This window comes from Telmatherina bonti (assembly GCF_933228915.1).
Source record: "Telmatherina bonti genome assembly, chromosome: 5".
Taxonomy (NCBI): Eukaryota; Metazoa; Chordata; class Actinopteri; order Atheriniformes; family Telmatherinidae; genus Telmatherina; species Telmatherina bonti.
Genome location: NC_136623.1, coordinates 23,000,944 through 23,015,423, shown reverse-complemented (window position 1 = coordinate 23,015,423; position 14,480 = coordinate 23,000,944). Strand labels below are relative to the sequence as shown.

The 14,480-nt window shown below is 36.8% G+C and overlaps 2 protein-coding genes across 4 annotated transcripts; one reads left to right on the top strand and one right to left on the bottom strand.

The window, feature by feature from the left end:
- Positions 1–1,319: 1,319 nt before the first annotated feature.
- On the bottom strand, positions 1,320–10,480 carry plekha8 (pleckstrin homology domain containing, family A (phosphoinositide binding specific) member 8). Of its 2 annotated transcripts, none has more exons than XM_079239979.1 (13): positions 10,362–10,480; positions 9,752–9,868; positions 9,503–9,658; positions 8,470–8,591; positions 7,912–8,070; positions 7,771–7,814; positions 7,339–7,457; positions 6,574–6,919; positions 5,425–5,510; positions 4,298–4,356; positions 3,764–3,965; positions 3,611–3,672; positions 1,320–3,519 (listed from the first exon to the last, which is right to left on the bottom strand). In XM_079239979.1, exons 1-13 carry the CDS (start codon positions 10,402–10,404, stop codon positions 3,322–3,324), a joined length of 1,713 nt encoding a protein of 570 aa, XP_079096105.1. In that variant the 5' UTR covers positions 10,405–10,480; the 3' UTR covers positions 1,320–3,321. The 2 variants fall into 2 exon arrangements, with proteins under 2 accessions (XP_079096105.1, XP_079096106.1); XM_079239980.1 differs by having other exon boundaries at positions 7,771–7,811.
- Positions 10,481–10,761: 281 nt separating this feature from the next.
- fkbp14 (FKBP prolyl isomerase 14) lies at positions 10,762–14,038 on the top strand. Of its 2 annotated transcripts, XM_079241355.1 has the most exons (5): positions 10,762–10,799; positions 10,948–11,086; positions 11,298–11,449; positions 11,561–11,688; positions 11,779–14,038. In XM_079241355.1, the coding sequence occupies exons 1-5, from the start codon at positions 10,793–10,795 to the stop codon at positions 11,935–11,937; spliced, it is 585 nt and encodes a 194-aa protein (XP_079097481.1). In that variant the 5' UTR covers positions 10,762–10,792; the 3' UTR covers positions 11,938–14,038. The 2 variants fall into 2 exon arrangements, with proteins under 2 accessions (XP_079097481.1, XP_079097480.1); XM_079241354.1 differs by having other exon boundaries at positions 10,762–11,086.
- The last annotated feature ends 442 nt before the right edge of the window (positions 14,039–14,480 follow it).

Here is a 14,480-nt window from a genome sequence, read left to right as displayed (position 1 = left end):
CAATCTGTTTGGACCACAGATGTCTGTGTGCAGCAGGGTCAACCAATTCCTCTGACTTTGCAATGAAAAGATTTGCCTTAATAGATGTGGTTTAATGTTTTTACTGAAAAGCTTAAGAACCCTTTTCAATCCTTCTTGTTTTGAGACAAGTCATACAGTTGAAAGATGTCAAATTTAAACTCCCATAGCTTCCAAAGATGATAAACAGATATATAAAACACTTTCCAACAACAAAGGGAGTTATTCTAGTATAGTTTGGTTGGTATAATGTTACAGCTACAGCACGAAGGACAATGCAAAATAAGTTGAGGTGGTGCTGGGAAGGGTGGTCGCTAAGAAACCCAGGACCAAAGTTTGACCCCAAGCCAAATAAAAATCTGATCTTCAAGCAAGAATATGTGGCAAGCAGTGTGCTGTATTCTTAATAAATGATGTAATGCTTTTAAGATTTCATTTGTTAGGACATGAAAATTATTTTATCCTTACCAGGGGCCTGTTCCAGAAAAGAAGTTCAACTAAATCTGAATCTAAAAAGAAACTCTGGGTTTACTTAGTCTGAGCTGAGCAACTCTTTGGTGTACATTTGGTAAAACTTAAATCCACACTGGCAGTTTGGTCCACTTTGTAGGATAACAGCTAAATGCTCTTTCTCCATGTTTAGTCTGGACTTTGGCCTGGAGTAGTTGACCTTTGGCTCTAAGAGCGCCGGTAGGTTTATATTCTCTGAACCTATCATAGATGCATTCTGGGCCTTAAACCATTTCAGGATTTATAAAAGTAGAAAATCTATAGGGTTACAAAATCTTTCTCTAAGTTAAAGCTCTCAGCAGCATTCTAAGTAAGTGGCAGATGTTTGATGCTCTTTTTAGGAAGACCTTTACAGCAATATATTCTGTAAATCAGATGAGTTTCTCCTGGTTTTTCTAGGAGAGCAAACTTTAAATGCTGTTTCTGAGTTGGTAAAAAGTTGTCTTAGTGACGGCTTTGATGTGGGTGCAGAAAGTCAGATCTGAGTCTATAAAAACTGCAAGGTTACAAACATTTCCGTATCCATATCCATATCTACACTCTACGCCAATCATAATCTTTTCAGACCCTGACCTACTTTTCAAAATGTTGCATTAGGTAAAGATATGCTCAGCGACTACCACCAAGTTACACTGTATTTACATTTATTAGGTAAAAATCAAATAGCATCTTATATACATCCATATAAAAAACAAACAATTATTTATGGTATTATTACAACAAAACAGATTAATAAAATTCTCTGCAACTGGAAATCAGTCCAATGCACACCCATGTAGTAAATGACCTATCTTATGAAATATTAATGACATATGAGTTTTTACAGATTGCATTTCAGAAAGTTTTAAAAAATGTAGAAATAACTGGTGGTGCAGTAACCAATGGTTAACAGTTCCTGAAGTCCCTTCTTTGCTCATGTTATTCAACCAACATGTGGCCAGAGTTAACCTGGCCTGGATGTGGCCTTTAGCAGCTCACTTTCAATACTGAACCAAAATCATAAAGCACTGAGTAACACTTACTTGTATCTCAAGAAGGGCAGGTATGAGATGTTAAAAAAGAAAGAATTGAAATCTGTAAATCAGATTTGAGCTGGAAGTTACTGATCATTCTCAGAACAGAATTCAAGCCCTCGGCTTGAGTTCAGTTTTTGCTGGCACCACTTCACTTAAAACATAAAACATGCCCTCTATAAACATGCCTTATTGATATAAATGTCCATACATTCACACAACAGTTATACTGAAATGATCTGAATGTTGTTAATGTGAACTTTATAGCTTAAGACACTATAAATAGACAATGCATACAATGCATAGGTTTGTGCAGAGCAAGTCCTCCAACTTCAACATTTCATTCTTGTGGTTTTCTACAGGCAACAAAGGTCAAAGCTTATCACAGGACAAGTCATTTCTTGGTGCCATGTGGCTCTAGACAAGGACATGTTGGATAAAGTAATACATGGTCAAAGTAATTATTCATTCATTCATTTTCTGAACCGCTTATTCCAATTCAGGGTCGCGGGGAAGCTGGAGCCTATCCCAGCTGGCTTTGGGCGACAGGCAGGGTACACCCTGGACAGCTCGCCAGTCCATCGCAGGGCCACACAGAGAGATGAACAACCACTCACACTCATTCCTAGGGGCAAAAGTAACCAATTAACCTAACATGCATGTCTTTGGATGGTGGGAGGAAGCCGGAGTACCTAGAGAGAACCCACGCATGCATGGGGAGAACATGCAAACTCCACGCAGAAAGGCCACTGACCAAACCCCTCCCCAGCCAAGGATTGAACCAGTGACCCTCTTGCTGTGAGGCCACAGTGCTAACCACTGTGCCACCATGCAGCCCAGTCAAAGTAATCGTGTAAATTTAATTTTGAGGGAAAGTATATTCATTTATTTTTATCATAATCTACAGCTGAAATGATCATTCAGTGCAAAGTTTAAAAACAAAAAAAGCATCTCAGCAAAGTTGGTCCCATATGCCTCACCATTACACACTTAATGCCATGTAATGCACAGCTTAGCAAATTGGCATTATTTTCCAACAAGAGTGCTTTGTGCTATGTTAAACCTGTGGATTAAAGATTGATTTGTATTCTTATATCAAAAGGGAAGAACCAATAAGCTTCCAGGAAGTTACTGGAACCAAATATGATCTAGTTATGTACCTTAAAATGATTATAATAATGCCACAGTACAAGATGTGAATCAGAAACAAATGTCATAAATAATTGAAGCCGGAGTGTGCATAGTAAGGTTGGAAACCCTTTCACTGTCACAGGTCTTTTAAACACCTGGAATTTACATTTCCTCAAAGTATAATGTCTTAGCTGATATTTCTAACTTTTCTCCCTGTGGGCTCTGAAATTCAGACATTTATACATCTGGTGGTGGAGCAGTGGGGGACCTCGGCCCTTGTCCGGCAAGTTTTCCATGTGTCCTGGTCCCACAACACATCTCATTCAAATTAATGAGTCAACATGCAAAACTAGATAGGCTGTTGAATTCATTTGATTTTAATCAGGTGTGTCCCAGAGCAGGGACAAAACATGCAGGACTGCAGCCCTTGAGAACCAGGGTTCCCCACCTCTGACCTAGAACCTTTTGTAGCATTTACAAACCACTGAAAAACTGCATGTTGCCATGACAAACATTGTTTTGTACAGACATACATATAAAGATGCTCCTCAAGTATCCACTGGGACCTTCTTCTGTAGTTTGCCACTACTCCATCCTTTCCCTCAGGTTGTCACCTTCCTTGAGCTCTGAACTTCTCTTTTTTCGAGTGTCACACCACCTCATCAGACTCGAGGTTGTACTCTTCATACAGTGCATCCAGGATGGCCAGTTGCTTCCCCATAGCAGGAAGGTACACTCCCAAGTCCCTGTGCATGCCACTAATAAAGCCGCTCCTCAGCTCATCACCCTCATTTGACACTAAGGCAGCGGTGAAACTTTGATACGACGGGGCAGCTCGCAGTGCCAGCTGAGGAAAATAAAAATTTCTTTATTGTTCAATTTTAAGATCAAAATCACATTGTTGGAGTAAAGTATTAAAGTAAGCAGGCAATACATACAGCAAATACACCTCGCACTACCCATCCGTGGTACTGCCTAAGAGTCCTTCCATAAGCATAATCTAGGTGAAAGAAAAATAGCATTATATATCTGGACATGAAACATATATTAAGCTCTATGTGTTTGAATCAGTAAAACAGAATCAGACTTACTAAGTGCTCCCTGGATGTCTTGCTGCCCAGCATTGACCTCTGACAGAAACTCTTTAAGGAACTTCAAACCTCGTCTGAGCCACAGCAAAGCCTCTGTTGCAGAATTGCGGACTTGGGCAACATTTGTCTGCACTTCATGCAGCACAATGGACTGAAGTGTGGGGAAGCTATCAGGGTCTGATATCAGCTTCTGTTGAAGTTTCTACAGAAAAAATTAAATGATTGCTGTAGATTAAATAAAAATCTCTAAGCTTTTCAACATAAGGCTTAGATCTTCAAATAGTGGAAAAAAATGGTCAACTTAAAAAAAACAAAAAAAAAAAAACGTGAAAAATATATCGTTTACCTTTAATGACACAGGGACACATGACAACTATAATGAAATAGGCTTGGTTTGAAATATCGCTCAAGTAAAATACCCAATTGTGGGGACTGAATGAGTTGCCACAATGTATCTCAGTACAATTAACTTAAATACTTGTAATTAGTTAACTGATCAGTAAATTATTAGTGCTGAAAAATATTTGCACTCACCTTAATATTTCCAACAAAATCCATTTTAACTGGTGCAAAAACTGTGGATCCCAGTTTGTCTAAGAAAAGAGAATCTGTGATCATTTTGCTGCCACTTCGAAATTGAAAAAAAGAACAAAAGTCTATCATGGACTAATAATGTTATATAATATCAAACATTGATTTTTCTTTTCCTCACATTATGGCCTGCTTTTATGGTTCCCTTATATTCCCTAAATACAGTACAGACAGATGTATCACTGATATCGCTACATGTCAACTTTACAGATGGCATCAACATACTGTATATTTTTAAAAAATATCTAATGTTTTAAAGTCCCTCCATTCAAAAAGTCCCAGCTCAGGGACTATTCATTTGAGTACATCAGCACAAGTACGATACATTCAGACACAAGCAAGTCAATGTTTTTTAATAAAGTTATGTAATTACCAACTGATCAGTGATAAGTTCATATAAAACTCCAAACTATAACTTATGACAAAACCAAATGTTATTGAATTATATTGTATATGTTTTGCTCTTAACCTGATTTGGGACAAAAACTGAGAAATCTTTTTTTTTTCCTGTCTTCTCTTGGAGAAAAAATGATGTGGTGTCAGTTCAGTGGGAGCACTACAACAGATATTGATCATTAACAGATAATATTTTATTTAAAAAAAAAAAAAAAAAAAAAAAAAAAAAAAGCTATTATGAAAAACGCTTTTTTTTTTTTATCTTTAGAAAAATCTTTGCACAGTGCACAGAGAAGTGCACTTCGCAAAGAAAAAAAAACAAAAACCCACAAAACCACAACAATGTGCATGAGCTGGTCAGTCTGATAAACCTTGACTGTTAAGCTTGGAAGAACAAATAAAGCCAGTGACAGATATAGGAGCGTTGTCGTAAATAATGCAAGGCATGGAAGGCAAGGATGATGTGGCAACTGAGACAGAAGGCTCCTACCTCATTAAACACAAATGGTATATGAATGACATGACATGGCAAATGATAGATGGTGCAACAGGAGAAGTTGTAGAAATCAAAGAGACTGAAATGCCAAAGATGCAGTTAAAGGCAAAGTTGTGACTACTGTTACAACACAAGGAGGCAGATTAAGATGAAGAGAGACAGAAAGTAACCGGCCTACCTAATACAGGTACTATTGCATAGCATGAATCCAAAAACTCTTGTGTAGGGATACCATTGTCGTCATCCAGTGTCATATCACTAAATCTATAAAAGCAGAACAGATTCAAACAGGAGAATGTATTAGAGGTATGTAACCAATTTCAATTTTTATTTGCCGAGCTCAAAACAGAAAAAAAAGTGGATACAAATGTTGAAATCAAGTCAGAAGAGATTTACAAAAACTTTCATGCAGTTCAAAACTTGCTAATACCTGAGACTACTTGGCTACTTTGTCTACACCTTGAAAGAGTTCCTTTTCATGTCCCTCGAGACTGGCTTGTTCATCATCATTTTTATGACAGACTGACTTAGCCCTATATTACCTATATTATTATTACAAGGACTTTAAAGCAGGCTTTATTTGTCGTATACCAGCTTACTGCAACTGTTTTGTTGCTTTTAGTGTTATTGCTTTCTTATTTATGGTATTGCATTACTGTCGTTGATATTATCCATTTTCTTAATGGGACTACAGATGGAAATTAGCAACCTGCTAAAGCCAGCATATTTATGGCAATAATTTATGTCCATTAATATACACAGTCCCATTCAAATAAGTTATTGAGGTGAGCTGAAAAATAAAAGATCAACTCAAAACTTTTAGCAGCTGATTATTTAATAGTTAGGAAAACATTTTTTGTCATAATCTTTACCTAGTACTTGATAATGACAGAAATACTAATTTACACACTAGTAACACTTTTCAGTGACCCAAAGATAGCAAGATATGTGGAAATAAAGAGAAAAAAATCAACAAAAAAGCTTTACAAACCCAAATATCAGATGGGCGCCTCTCTGTGTCATGTGATCAAGAGAAAACACACTAATGAGCCTCTATCATCACATCTTACAATATTAATTCCAACTTATCAATTTACTATGTGAAACACTGCATAATAATAATTAATCAAACTAAGCAACTGTGCAATCATGTCAAAAGATGAAGGACAGGTGCAGTAGCTCAGTGACAAAACTACCATATATAGCTTAAACCAGTTTATTCTAATACTGTTATCAACTGAAATGTCACAGATAATTTCAGAATAAAGTTCATTCAGCACCTCAAGTGTCCTAGGAGATGCGATCTTCCTAAGGGGCATTTTCATACCTGTGACTCATTGTGCTGAAGAAAGTTTCCACCTGTTCTGTGTCTTCTGACTCCTGAGGAGTCTTGCCTTCTTCTAGAGTCTCCTTTTGGTCAAAAACAACTTCCTGTTGTTGCTGGAGCTGGACAGCATCTTCTTCCCTACTGTTGTTATCATCATGATCTTGACTTTGGTCCACTTTTTGTTTCTGCTCTTGTTTTTCTGATTTTTCTTCTTGAGCAGCACCTTCATTCTCCTCTGTTCCCTCTGGTGGCTGGTCATAGTGTTCAGTATCAGAGACACTCTGGTTAGTGTCTGATGTCGGATCAACTCGCTCCTCATGAACTGAGCTGATGGATGACTCTATATCTGCAGAAAAAGCCACATGGTATACATAAAAAATAAATGTAACCAAACAAAAGCAGCAAAAAAACTAATAACCACATTTTCTAATATGGTTAAACCAATGTTGAATTTTTCGACGTAAAAACTGTCACGTAAAACAGTTAACAAATATCTTCCCAATTGAATATAGAGGGATAGGTGTCTGTGATATTTCAAAAACATCTGCATGTTCTGCCTATGAAAGTGTTTACCTGCGAAAAAAAAGCCATTATGGCACAATCTACATTTAAATACCCCAAAAATGTTTTGACTTCCCATAGTTTATCCGAGGATTTCCCAGACATGGAGCACTGCGTAACACAGCACCACAAAATAAACTCCAAGCAGTACACTTGTAAAATCTCTGCCAGGCGCAAAGTGAGTGGTTGGAAAACGTGACTTACCTAATGTGGAAGGATGCAAATCCAACCTGTCTGGTACATCTGATTCTTCTGTTCCAGAGTCAAGGCTCTGGGTGTCATGTGCAGCTGCTTCTCCAGAGGTTTCTGTCAATTCTCTCCACCTGGGATACATTTTAGAACAATAAGTCTACTCCAAAGGTCAAAATAAAACACTTTAAGACACATCTAACTGCTGGATGTGCATCTATCTCTCATTCACTTCTAGTATCTTCACTGGCCTGGCAGTGGTCATTGAGAAGCATTTAAATAACCTCTACAAATTTTTGAGAAACTCCTTACAATTTTGAACAAAGTACTTCAGAAATGCAAGAAGAATATGAAAGAACCTTGAACAATATTTAAAAGAATATAACTTTGAACATCTAATTGAGCAATCATGATAGAGCGTTACTGTATAGGATGAATAAAACCTACTTTTCCCCAAGGCTCTGATTCACATGGTTGACAGGTCTAACCTGCTGGAAAAACAACATTGTGTGTTTACAATATAATAAAACTAGTTATACCAGCTTCCTTTTCTATACTCCAAAGCCAAACACATGGTGATAAAAATACCTTTTGTGGTCTGATGGCTGCAACTGGAGGAGTTCCTGGTGGAGTGTGTGTCGCCATCTCAGTACTGAAAGTACGATTTGCTATTTGCATGCATTCCTCCAGAGTTTTAAGAAAAGTAGTGCATGTTGACTTCACCATGTTTCCAGTGTCTATACCAGTCTGAAAGAACAAACATGCACAAATGTACAAAAACTAAAATTCCTCCCATTTGATCCTAAACACCTCCACAGTACTGCATGTAGTTTGATTATAGGATGGTAATAAAAACACTAAAATTACATGGTCAAGAATCCAAATACCCATATAAATGACAGTGCCAATCAAAAGTATGGTGCAACACACTCATTCATTGTCATACATTATATACATATACATACATATATACATATACATATATATATATATATATATATATATATATATATATATATATATATATATATATATAGATATATATATATATATTAAAAAATCACATAAATTTGACAACTTCAAACTGCAGTTCTCTCTGCCACCAGCTTCTCCTATTTCAATCGCTCATCAAAACTTTAACCTTACCTCTGCTGTTTCTCCTAACTCATCATTCTCTTTGATCTTGTTAACTTGCTGGAGAAGAAGGTCACAGTACAATCTGAGCTCTGACATCTTAGTTTTCAATGCCTCTGTGTTTTCCTGCAGTTCTGTTATACAAAAACACACAGACCACAAATCAGGCAAATTTTCATTAGCAATCATTTTCCCAGTGGCTCTAAACAGCTGAGGCACTGCAAGTGACATCATGCTGGAATCAGGAATTCCAGCATTTTTCCCGTTGAACTCAATATTTGTGATTATCAAATTTCTGCAAGTATCCTGACTCCATTGTCATAATGAATTTCTTTCTCAGATGTCACCAAAACCAAACACCAAAGACTTCACAATTCTAATAAAGGTCAAAATAGAATAATGAAGATGTTTTGGTTCTGAATAACTTTGAAGTGTACTCAAAACAACTGATAGCAAAGAAAAATTAAGGCTATGTATGTACTCTCCATACTAAAATGAAATCTAATCAGGTACTTGCCTTACACACAAACATAGGCCAACCTCCAATTTGAATTTGGGGTCATGGGGTAACCTCTCTCTTTATAACAGTAGTCTTATCATAAAACAAAAAATAAAAAGCTTAATTAAAAAAAAAAAAAAGAAAGAAAGAAAACATGGAAGCCATGGAAATGTTAAACTATAATAAATAGTCACTTTACATATTTTCTATTACTTCTGCCAAGGCAACCTGGTAACCTGTTGGCCTGGCTGTTGGCAGCATAACTAAAGCACTTTGATCAATTTTCCGGAAATCTCCAAAATGGAATAAGGAACAAGTGATTAAATTTGTTGGGGTGATGCGGATCACCCATCACCAGATGAATCCACTCATTTTTTTAAGGGCTATTCACTTTATTTTAGATTAGGGATCATTTTGCCATTTGAGCTTGTAACTCAAAAATAATTCCCACAATCACTGGCAAAAACAACCAAAACAAACAATTACAATTTCTCTCTGCAAGCTTCACCCACTGAAGGCTTTTAGTTTGTTATGACATCCAGTTACCTTTTTCTCTCTTAGTTCGGTTGTCTGTAAGGCAGGCTTTGGCTGTTCCAAGAGCCACCAGCCATTTCTGCCTCTCTGCTGCATTGATGGCTCTGAGGTAAAAGTACTGCTCTCCTGGTATAGTCAAGTCAACTCGAGTAGAGTCAGAGGAATGAACTAAAGCACAGAAACAAGCAAAGAATCGGATTAATCAATACTATTACCAAAGTACAATTAAACAGTGGTCTTGGTAAATCAAGCTATACCGACCTTGAATTTCACAAACTGAAATCTTAATGCTGCCTTTGCAACCTTTCCAGGCATCTTCTTGAGAGTCATAGTAAGACAAAGTTCCCCCATCAAGCACAAACCATCGAGGTTGCCAACCTGACAGCGAAAAAAATAAAATAAAAATACCACAGCTTTAACACTTCTGTCTTATATAACTTATGAAGTTTTATATTTTCAGTAACGACAATCAAGATATCGTGTAATCAAGCTTTGTAACATTTGAGGAAGTTAACCTGGATAAGCAAACAATTAACATTTACGATATGCTAGCAGCAATTAATCAGTTAAATCAGATTACTATGACAGATGGTGGAAACTAGCTAAATGGTTTAGCACTTCTGTCAGAGTTTATAAATAAGGTTAATTCGAAGAACAGTTAAATTAGCACGATTAAAAAAAAAATACTGTTTATTACTTTGAAGTGGTATATTAAGTCAAATAGCTTAAAGCTGGCAGTTGCTAACGTTAGCTCGTCCATGTTATTGTTAACACAAACTCAACTCAAGACAGCTATGACGTTTACGCGCTAGCTAGCTGCTTAAAACAGCTACTACGAAGTAAACACGCAACTATTTAGGCAGGAACTCACCACTTATGTAATTGGTCCACTTATACAGCATACCTTCCATCATTTAACTATAGGTATATCCCTTTCATTACTTGTTCATCATAAAAGGTGTTGCACAGCTGATTCCAACGACTCCATCGGGCCCGAATGAGATTTGCAGAGTAAAATAGCTGTATTGCATTTGAACTACGTAGGTTAAAGTGCGTAAACTATTCCGTGAATAACGCTGTAATCGACCGTGAGAGACGCTATAGACGTTTATCTTGCTTACGTCAAAGTATTTTAACTATTCCGAGTGTGGCTACCGATGATTGACAGCTAAGATATCCAATAAAAATAGAGGACTCATGAAAACCGCGACATTCTCCCTTCCCTTTTTTAAAGAATGTATCCAATTGGAGCAAGAGGGGGGCAGAGCTGAATGGTGGTCGCATTTGTTGTAGAAGTTTTGGATGCCACGTAAGGGATTTTTTTTAAAGTATGAAGTGTATGCCTTGTAATTAATCAAACATTGAAATAATCTCGAGTACGTTAGCTCTTTCTATAAAAATGATACTCCTGTGTTTTTGTTTTATGCTGTCCTCAATGTTCGTTTTTGTATTTGGAGGGGCACTGCCTGAACCCGACGTGAACATTGAGGTGATCCACAAACCTTTTTTGTGCCATCGTAAGACAAAGTATGGAGACATGCTTCTTGTGCATTACGAGGGATTCCTGGAAAGTAATGGCACTATGTTTCATTCCAGGTAATAAAGCTGTTATAGCTCTCCATGCCTCGCTCCAGAATGTGTTAAAACTAAATCGAGTGTGAATGCTGACATACCATGAACATTAGCACATTTCAGTTTTTTCTTCAGTCTATCAAGATCCTTGTTAGAACTGTTTCCACATATTTAAATCAGTTTGATTACATTTGTCTTGAAACTGTTATATGTATATATTTTTCACACTTGGCAGCCGTCAGCATGGGGATAAAAATCCTGTTTGGTTCACCCTTGGGATCCGGGAGGTCCTCAAGGGTTGGGATAAGGGTTTGCAGAACATGTGCACAGGAGAACGCAGGAAGCTGATCGTCCCTCCATCACTGGCGTATGGCAAGGAGGGAAAAGGTAGCTGAGACTGTGTAAATGTGGAAATGTGGAAAATGGAAAATGTTTTCCTTCTAATATATCTTCAACAAGTTCATTTGTTTGTTGTTTTTTTCTTGGATTTGTTTACAGGTATCATTCCTCCAGGCAGTACCCTAATATTCGACATTGAGCTCATGGAGATTCGAAATGGTCCCAGATCACACGAGTCTTTCCGTGATATGGATCTTAATGATGACTGGAAGCTGTCCAAAGAAGAGGTGTGAATGTCTTTTAGCTGCTTGCTTTGTATTACGATTATTCACCTGAAGAAGAAAGAATGGCATGCTCATCTCTATCTACATTTTCAGGTGAAAGAGTACATAAAGAAGGAGTTTGAGAAACATGGCTACTCACCTAATGACACGCATCATGAAGCAATGGTAGATGACATCTTCAAAAATGAGGATGAAGATAAGGATGGTTTCATATCTGCCAGGGAATTCACCTACCAACATGATGAGCTCTAAGGGACTCATTTTTAATCTGTGTTTTTTATTTTAATTTTTCAAAAATTACCTTTACGATGCAATGTGAACATGTTGTCATATTTTTTTTATTCATTTGATTGAAATTGAAAACACTTTAAAACAATTTCTGTTATTACAACCATGACATATTTATATTCTTGTTAAACACGCACTGATGTTACCATTGATAAGGCAACACTATGTTGAAAATAAATAGTTTTGCAGTAATCAATCTTTAATAGTTTCCTTAAATAATACTCTAAACTGGGAACTCATGTTTCCAGTTGTCAGAGATGAAGGAAAATATCAATTCTCTCCTGCAAGTATTTTCATTAGTCAGTAGAGGGCACCATTGTCCATGACACAGTGCTACTCTTTCATCTCTTAAATCTTCCAAACAGCAAACATGCACAGCCAGTGAGGGTTCCCCCCTCAGTATTTGACTGACCTATTTTTCAAAATGGGAATATGGTCACATACAGCAGTACTCGTTATAAAAAGCACATTATGAAGAAAATTCAATGTTGTGTGCTTACATAGCATTAGTAAGGGTTGGATCACTTGTAATTACTACATAAATTGATAAACACATTCATCTTTAATTGCAATTGTGCTGTGGTTTTCAGAATGAGAAACTAAGAAATTCCACCTTCTCCAGTAATAAAAACAAAAAAACAGACAAATCTCTTAAACAAAAAGCAAAACTTCTAATTTATTTAAACAATGACAATAATCTGAAATACCATCATTAAGCAACATTTTGTGACTTTTTCCACTGATGCTACTGTGAGATGTTCTATATTTTATAGCAGGGTTATGATAACTGTTGATATAGATTACTAAGAAGTCAGTGGGAAAATAATTGCTGAACTGATTCACAGGGTCATCCCAGATCCTTAGATCAGAGCAATACTTACATATAATAATAATAAAAAAAAATCTGCCAAGTTTTAAGCAAACAACCATTTGCAGGCTGTTTAACATGTAAAGTAGATGTGGCTTAAGGCCCAGTCGGTGGACTACTATGTCAAAATCGGATGTTTTGCAGCATTACCAAAAAACACCCAATTTTAAATACGGTCAGTGATACATGGGACCATTGTCAGCATTGTTCCTAATTTTATCTTTTCTTTTGAACATATTATTTTAAGCATATTGGCTGATTACTAGGTTAGTATATTAGATCTGATGCTAAGAAATTACCTGGAGGTGGAAAAAAATAGCCTCGTAACAAGTAAAACTGGACAGACACCATTTCCAGCTTGTAGGAGGTTCATTCTGGTTTCTATCCAACACGCATTTCCTAAATGAACAAAGAGCAGCATGGTTTGTAATGATATCATTTCTGTCTAAAATAACATGTGGATGACAGCTGGCATGTATGAGTGATGTTCTCAGGAACCACAAACATTTCAGGGAGAGTAGCATTTAAATGAAAGGACAGGGCGTGACTCTTTCTCACGAAAAAAAGCGTCTGTCTTGTTTTGGTTTTTTTTCTGATACTTACTTTATCTGGTATTAGGCCAGATTCCCCTGTTAACCACACCTACAGATAAAGCTAGATTAGTGGGGAATTGGATGGCAAGAGGAAGGTTTTTACAGCACATCAAGACACTCAGAATTTCTACATAATATATGATCTTTTATTCTGTGAGGATCAATTTCAAAGTCATGCTATGACTTAAAAAATACTCGTGCTTTAAGTAGTCGCAAGTTGGACATCCTTTAATAAATCATTTAATAAATTACATTTTTAACTGCAACTGACACAATATGTTTTGATAAAATGATCTGTAGAAAGGATTCAATAAGGGGGAGTTACAGAGGAACATGCTTGGCACAGTTTTTGGAGCATCTGATTAAGAGGATGTTTGCAAAGCAAAAACCTACCCTACTGACCAATGTTACTGGCATGGAAAAAGATGGGCGCATAAAAAAATAAATAAAACAATCATTTTCTTTTTCACTTGAACATATCCCAGATTACACAATGTTCACTGAAGAGAACATGTGCCCGAGAGCAGTGTTGCTAACGGACATGTGTAGCAGAAAGATTTGTACATGTGCTGCAGCCTTCTAAAAGACATTAATACACTCAATATGCTGACAGATGACAGACCTGATGACAGAACTGTTGCTCTCAGAAACTGTCACATAGTTAATATAACAAAAACCATTCTCAATAGCAAATATTGTGACAAAAAACAATGCAGAGATAAAACAAAAATAAACGTCTTGATGCAAAAAAAGTGCTTCATGAGCATGTTTCATTTCTTATTTTGTGATACACACAAAAAAGCATGGATCATTACATGATCTGATTTTATCTACAATGAAAGGACCAACATTGCATCATTTAATATTTAACCAGCGTTCTGACAATGAGCACATGCCACATAGGAGCATTAACTTGGCTGATTTGTGAGACTTGGTTTACACATCACCAAGCCTTCAATGATTGCAACCTGCCTGTGGCAGATCTCACACAGCACTGTCATGGTGACTGAGCTTACACCAGGTAGGAACGGTCTTTCCACTACAGA

Bases quoted from the DNA above. Each gene is read 5' to 3' on its own strand.
- fkbp14 (XM_079241354.1), top strand. From the start codon at position 10,890: ATGATACTCCTGTGTTTTTGTTTTATGCTGTCCTCAATGTTCGTTTTT. The intron at 11,087-11,297 runs GTAATAAAGCTG...CACACTTGGCAG, and splicing joins GGCACTATGTTTCATTCCAG to CCGTCAGCATGGGGATAAAA. The intron at 11,689-11,778 runs GTGTGAATGTCT...CTACATTTTCAG, and splicing joins GGAAGCTGTCCAAAGAAGAG to GTGAAAGAGTACATAAAGAA.
- plekha8 (XM_079239979.1), bottom strand. From the start codon at position 10,404: ATGATGGAAGGTATGCTGTATAAGTGGACCAATTACATAAGTG. The intron at 9,659-9,751 runs GTCGGTATAGCT...TCTGTGCTTTAG, and splicing joins TTCAGTTTGTGAAATTCAAG to TTCATTCCTCTGACTCTACT. The intron at 3,520-3,610 runs GTATGTATTGCC...TATTTTCCTCAG, and splicing joins TAGTGCGAGGTGTATTTGCT to CTGGCACTGCGAGCTGCCCC.